Source organism: Crocuta crocuta, unplaced genomic scaffold (assembly GCF_008692635.1).
Source record: "Crocuta crocuta isolate KB4526 unplaced genomic scaffold, BGI_CrCroc_1.0 scaffold598, whole genome shotgun sequence".
NCBI lineage: Eukaryota > Metazoa > Chordata > Mammalia > Carnivora > Hyaenidae > Crocuta > Crocuta crocuta.
This window is the reverse complement of record NW_027532848.1, coordinates 138,717-145,909: the sequence shown is the minus strand read 5'-3', so window position 1 is coordinate 145,909 and position 7,193 is coordinate 138,717. Positions and strand designations below refer to the sequence as shown.

The 7,193-nt window shown below is 35.9% G+C and overlaps 1 protein-coding gene across 3 annotated transcripts in view; it reads right to left on the bottom strand.

Moving 5' to 3' along the window:
* The window catches only part of LOC144216190 (dystrophin-like), a 44,457-nt gene that overhangs the window by 19,649 nt on the left and 17,615 nt on the right, over positions 1 to 7,193 (bottom strand). For all 3 annotated transcript variants that reach the window (XM_077745464.1, XM_077745466.1, XM_077745467.1), the window contains exons 5-7: positions 3,179 to 3,358; positions 2,740 to 2,868; positions 1,045 to 1,215 (exon numbers count right to left, since the gene is read on the bottom strand). In XM_077745464.1, coding sequence (XP_077601590.1) covers positions 1,045 to 1,215; positions 2,740 to 2,868; positions 3,179 to 3,358 — 480 coding nt within the window. The remainder of the gene's footprint in view (positions 1 to 1,044; positions 1,216 to 2,739; positions 2,869 to 3,178; positions 3,359 to 7,193) is intronic.

Here is a 7,193-nt window from a genome sequence, read left to right as displayed (position 1 = left end):
ATTTTCAAACGTATTCTCCTATTCTTCCAGGAGTCAGCACTTACCTGACATATGACATCATATTTTCTCATAAGCATTTCAAGAACGTTTTCCTCATTTAAGATTATTTATAGCAATTATCTGTATATGTAAATACATATATTTATATTACATACATTTTTGTGTTTGAAAGCATATCACATATATATTGAAAAATGTGTTAAATGACCTTTTAGAAGATTTGGGGATATTCCTTGCAATTTGACACTCACCCCAAAGAGTTGAATTTCTATATTTTTATGTATTTTTGCAAGCAACCTATTAGATATGATTTTTGTTTTCATTAAATGTTACACAAATATAAAGGAGTATCATGCAAAAGTTCCATATCCCCTGGTTCTTCATTAAATAGAATAAATATAAACAGACATATAAAATTACAAAATAAGGTTATATAAGCGTTGCAATTATTTGTTTTTATGGCTTGAGCACGTCATTATAGCCTAATGGATTGTGTCAAAGCAAGTATCGGCAATGAGCAAGAGCAAGTTAAATATACACACATACACACATGTGCACAACCAATAAAGAGATACAAACACCCCAGATCATGCAGGAGATGTACAAGGCCCCGTTTTGGATTTGTGATCCGTATTACACGCAAGCAATAGTATATTTGGCAAAAGAAGTCAGCAGTGCTTTCCTTAGAGGGATGTCTTTTGTGCTTTTGTTTGTGGCTGTTGGCCTGCAGCATGCTATTTGTTACTTTGCTGTAGGTTACCCCTGAAAGTACATATGTAAACCAGTACAGAATGCAGTTCTAGAATAGCTGTGGCATGAAAAGAAAAATGACAGAGAGAGGGAGACAGGGAGACTGGCGGAAGGGAGTGGGGAGAGATTGATCTCCCATGAGATTCAGTGGCAAAATTTCCTTAAATACATTTTGGCCTTCATTTTCGTTTTGAAAACCTTGTCGTGGGGGTCGCCTGCCCCCTTCAGAGTACTGCGCAACCTTCGCAAGAGATCATTTATCACTAGTTTCCACCTTGGAGCAGATCTTCCTACCTTTCCAGTCTTAATTCTGTGAGAAATGGCTGCAAATCGATGGTTGAGCTCTGAGATTTTGGGCTCTACTACTTTCCTGCAGCGGTCACCGCGGTTTGCCATCAGGTTTGCTGCTTGGTCTCGCGTGGAATCCACCTTTGGGCGTATGTCATTCATTTCAGCCTTTAAACGCTATATTCCGTGAGCAAGAGACAGGGCTTGAAGTTAGTAATGAAATGGAAGTCGAGAGACAGCAAGAGAGCGAGAAAGAGAAAGAAAGAATGAGCACATGCAGAGGAACACAGAGGGAGGAAAAAAGTCAACTTCCATCAAACAGAGTAGAGTGCGTTTGTGTGTGATCTCAGGAATATTGGTTAATGTCCTTGTCTAAGTGTGATCTAGGCTTATTTAAAGTATTTACTGAGTCTGAAGAGGGACGAGGCATGTTTTCTTGACTACTCTTTGTTGCCTGCATTGATTAATATTTTTTATTTAGTCTTATTTTATCTTCACTTTACTCAATTTCATAGCCGTGGGATAACCTTAATATATGCTTGGGAAGAGAAGCGCTGAAGAACAATTTTCTTTTTCTTCCTAGGTGTAATGGGGAAAAAAATGGACTTTCTAACAGATAAGAATTCAGTGTCAAAGAGGGGTTGACGAAGGTTCTGCCTGACTCAAGAGGTCAGAGAGGCTACAAGTGAAATAACTCAGCTCCTATTATTCCACAGACCTTGGAAGGAAATGCCACCATAAGATGGTATTCCTTAACTACACATCAAAGGGCAAGAGAGAGCAAAGTAAGGTACACACAAGAGAATGAATCTGTTTTGGGGATAGCCTGAAACATATCAACAGTCTTTCACTAAAAATGAATTGTAATCTTTAGAAAATAGGCATTTCATAAAAAAGAAATGAATGAATTATACAGACAGAAGCTACAATATTTGAGTGCTCTTTAAGTAGTAACCCACTAGTTAAAGACAATTCTCTCAGCAAAACAGAATAAGGACTCATTAATTTAAACGAAATTTGTTAAAACTCAAGTCGTCCTATTTAATTAAGATGTTATTGAATAGAGATAACAAAGCATCAATAAGAGAAATTCACACATTATACTTCTCATATCCTTTTATAGGCACCATCTTTAAAAAGTAAAAATTAAGTTGCCTTTGAGAAAGAGGACTTAGGATGTCCTAATAATTGGTTATAATACACAGAGAACACAGTCATGTTCACTTTACATATAGTAAAAAATAAAAAGCATCCAGTTTTAAATAAATTCAATATTGTTACTAGTTACCAAGGTTTGGATTGCATACACAAGATGCCCAGATGATTGGATTTTAGGTTTTACTCACAAGGGGCTGTGGATGATATTGGAAAATGGATCCCTATGTTAGATATAAGAACGTTCTACTATTAATAGTAAAATGGGCAGAGGTTGGCAAAATGACACCAAAATAAATCCCAGCAACCTCTTCTCTTCTNGAATGAGCTAAGAAGTGGACATGGACGGATATCCAGATTACAATACACTTCAATGTTATTAACTCCCATTTGTATTAAGTAAGTATGGAGGGAAGGAAAGTATAAAGGGAGGAAGGGAGGAAGGAAGGAAGGAAGAATGTTTTCACTCTTATTAAGAAGTCCTTGATGATCGACATAATTATTGTGCAGTTATAAAATTACTTTTCATAATATTTTATTTGCTACCTTAAGTATGTCTTCTTTTTGCTGAGGTTTCTTTTTCTCAGATTCATCCAAAAGTGCATCAGCCTGAATGATCCATTTTGTGATGTAATCCACATTTTGGTCAAAGTTTTCCATGTGTTTCTGGTATTCCTTAATGTTACAGAGACATACCATATTACTGGTTAGACAATATTCTTAAAAGATTTGTCCTACTTTCCACAATATTAAAAGACACAAAAAAGTAGTATTATTCAAATTATACTTAGGTGTGGTCTCCATGCAAAGTACAGCATTGACATGGAACAATACTAAAATATAGTTGCAGATGTTGAATTAAGAGCAACCATTTATTTTATGTGGAGCTGAGGAATGTGTAGACACAAATATTATTATTCAAAGCATATGTAATTTCTTTCTCATAATAGAGAGGGCTTGAAAATCCTCTGGTCTCTTCTCTTACCAGCAAAAGGTTTAACCACTCTTCAGCTCGCGAAGTGACAGCCGTCCAGTTACTATTCAGGAGACTCAGTTTATCGTCCACCAAGGTCTCCTTCTTGCCCAAAACCACTTTCAAGGCCTCTCCTATCTCTGTGATACTCTTGAGGTGAACCTTCTGTTTCTCAATCTCTTTCTGAGTAGCCTGTGAAAAGGACAGCATTTTAGCTCGGAGTAATAGATTGTAGACTTAAGATTTCATGCTTTTAAAATGACTGCGTATATGGTTACTATAAGAAGATTTTTCAAGGATTAAAACCTTCAATGTGTCTTTATGGGTGATGAAAATTATACCACAAATATTATAGTTTCCTTATTGGGTATATATAAACACATATGTATATGTAAACATGACTAATTTATATTTATTTATGATTATAAACACTTAACAGATAAGCATACATATTGTCCATTGAAACATATTTATATTTACTTAATTTGTAAATATACTGAGTGAAGACAGACCTTAGAAACCTACTGACAAAGAAGCAACTGCTTTTATCAAAGTCGGTAATTACTGCACTCTTACATTTCTAGCAGAAATTTGCAGCATTTTGGTGCCACAAACGTATTTGGAAGCTCATTACACTTAAGGACTCTATCTCATAATAACATTTTTAAAACCAAATTTAAATCCATTGGATTTTAAGGAAAATGAGTTATCCTGAAATACAATATACACAATGTCCTTTTCCAACTTGTAAGGCAGTAATACCTATTTTCTTTCCTGACATGTGTAACTAGAGTGATTGAGCATCAGATCTTGAGGATAATTTCAAAGTAGTGGCGACCATAAGTGGCATTTTCAAATACATACAATGACTAGAATGTGATATAAAATCATCTGCTCTCTCTACTGGTGACAAAGTCACAGGAACTGCTGATATTACGGAGGTCTGTTGCTCACATTTATAATGGGGAAAAAAAAAACACCTTAATTTCTTAGAGGACCACGAAGATGAAGAAGTAATAGTAAAATCCCCAAAGAGAATACCACCACTTTCTAAGTCTTGATTTACAAAATATTAAAACAGGCACATTTAAAATTAGAAATTATGTAGAAAGTTGCTAGAAAAACTGATTCTAGTACAAATGTTGACTGTCGGCTGCACCTCCGGCCCTTTTCTTGGGGTCCAACATGGCTGACCCCATGACCATCTTGCACCTCCCCACCTCTGCCCCGGGCCCTTTCTTGCCCACATACAGTGGCTGGACATTCACTAGGGGGTAAGGCAGAGCAGATCTTCTCAAGAAGTTTAACTAAAAGATACAGAGACTGTGATAACACACCAGCTTAGAAGTCACTTAGAAATGAAACTCATGTCTTTACCACAGGAAACCTAAGTCATAGTAGGACAAAATCGCTGGGGAGCAGCAATAGTGAGAAAGAGGAGGGATCTCACCTGCAAAGAGGCAAATGAAACATATGCACAGAGAGTAAGAGGGGTCTTCCACATAATCGAAAGAGAGGGCCTCTATGAAACCAGCTTATAGCTCATTTCTAACTCCTTGATGCTCTCAAAGTATCTTTTCCATCATTATAATATGCCTAAATAGTTCCTATGGCTGGCTTTCCTTCACACTATCCGGTCCCATTGCACTCAAAATCGCTATGTATAGATGTTTTGTTTTTGCTTTTTACATCACAGAAGTAGAGGGAATAAATGAGGTAAAAAGATTGTATAAATTAATTTGTATACAAAAGACAAAGATTCTCCTATCCTAAGATATTCTTTGGTATTTGCGTTTTTCATTTCAATATAAAAATATCTGAAATTCAAGTAATGATGGGCAAATGCACTCACTGGCTACCATGTAGAAGCTTCCCTGTAATGCAGGTGTACTACTTGAGTGAGCTTAGCAACACAGAAGGGATTTCTCCATGTATCAATCATAAATGTTACTGAGCTCCTACTAAAAGCATCACTGTTATAGCAATAACATAGATGATTCTATTTAATACCTTTATGGAAGTTATAAGAAATGCCTCCTTTGCAGGAAAAATATCCCCTCTGAAGTTTGACTTGTGAGTGGTCATGGCTAGATTTCAGCCCTTTCATTCTTATCCTCTGCAACCTTGTGTAGTACACAACATTTACAACCTTACATGGTGACCACTGTTCCAGGTACTGTGAATAAAATTAGAGAGAAAGTCCCTGTCCTTATAAAATTTATACTTGAGGGGCACCTGGATGGCTCAGTCAGTTAAGCATCCAACTTCGGCTCAGGTCTTGATCTCATGGTTCGTGGGTTCGAGCCCCACATCGGGCTCTGTGCTGACAGCTCAGAGCCTGGAGCCTGTCTTCAGAGTCTGTATCTCCCTCTCTCTCTCTCTCTCTCCCCCTCTCTCTGACCCTCCCCTGTCTCTGTCTGTCTGTCTCTCTCAGAAATAAATAAAACGCTAACAATTTATTAAAAATTTTAAAAAATTATAATTTATATTTGAGATGTGTTTGTCAAAGATATGGAAAGATATGCAAATGAGCATTGCCTACTTCCTGTATTCATTTCAGACTACTGGCTTGTCACTAGAGTTGATTTATTCACAAAGGTAACACCTCACGAAGCTGCATCTTACTTTGTATTTGGATTGTTAATTATATCTTAAAATGTCTTAAAGATGACACAATGTTTTGGCTTTGATGTAAAAAGTTGTTGAGTACACAGACATTTGTCTTTTCTATGCCAGGCAATGCAATTAAAGGCAATGTGAACTTCCAAATCTCAGAAGAGCTCAAGTTTTGAATTTAGGAAATATTGTTGCCAATAGTTCATAGATCACAACCATTATGGATTAAACAACTGCCAAAATTCTACAGCTAATTTTCAAGAGAAAATGTTTAATGTCCAGGGAAACTTCATTCAGTTAATGAAAAGAATAAAACAGGAAATGTAGATAATTTCTAGTGTCACTTTAGCTTCCTCAGTATTATAAGATACGATTCAAAGATATTAAAGTTATCCACATCATGAACATGAGCTTCAAAAAAGCAGTAATCATCATAATCGTTCATAACTGTGTACGTCCAAAACTGACTCTTGAGAAAATTTACACTCTTAGTGTAAAAAAAAAACCTAGCGTCAAACATTTACATGTGGTATTCAAGAAGGAACTAGTATTAAGTCATTTGTATAAATGCTTTTTTTCATTAGGAAAAATATTGTGCTCATTTAGTGGATTTTTAATTTTTCCCTATAAAAAGTATTTTTTACAATAGATTTCTTGTGTAAAATAGGCTTATTTTAAATTAAAAGTATACTAAGCGAAAATACATCAGAGAAAAACAAATGTATGATTTCACTCATATGTGGAATTTAAAATACCCAACAGATGAACAGAGAGGGAGGAAGGAAAAATAAGATAACAACACACAGGGAGGCAAAGCATGAGAGATTCTTAAATCCAGAGAACAAACTGAGGGTTGCTGGAGGGGAGGTGGGTGGAGAGATGGGCTGAATGGGTGGTGGACATTTAAGGGGGGCACTTGTTGGGACGAGCACTGGGTGTTGTATGTAATAGATGAATCACTGGGTTCTGCTCCTGAAACCAGTACTACACTGCAATTTAATTTAATTTAATTTAAATTAAAACAATTAAAAGTATGATTTGAACATAATATCATCTTAGGCTTCAAATAAACATATTGATCTTGCTTTCTGAAGATCTCAATTTCAATTAATAAATTTGGTTTTGGTGCTTAAAATCCACTCTGTACTGTGCCATTCACTGCCAGAGATAAGAAAGGAGGTAGTCTTTGCATACCTTGCTATAATTTAACCCACAGTGTAGCTACAGAGAAAAGCTAATGCGATAAAATGATTTGATATCATACTAAAAAGAACATAATTTGTTGACAAATAGTAGTCATGGCTGGGACAAATTTGAATGGCTTTACAAGAGAGATGATACATGAAACTGAAGTTTACCATAAAGGACTGGATGGTTTTCACTGACTACAGACAAAGTGCAACATGACAAA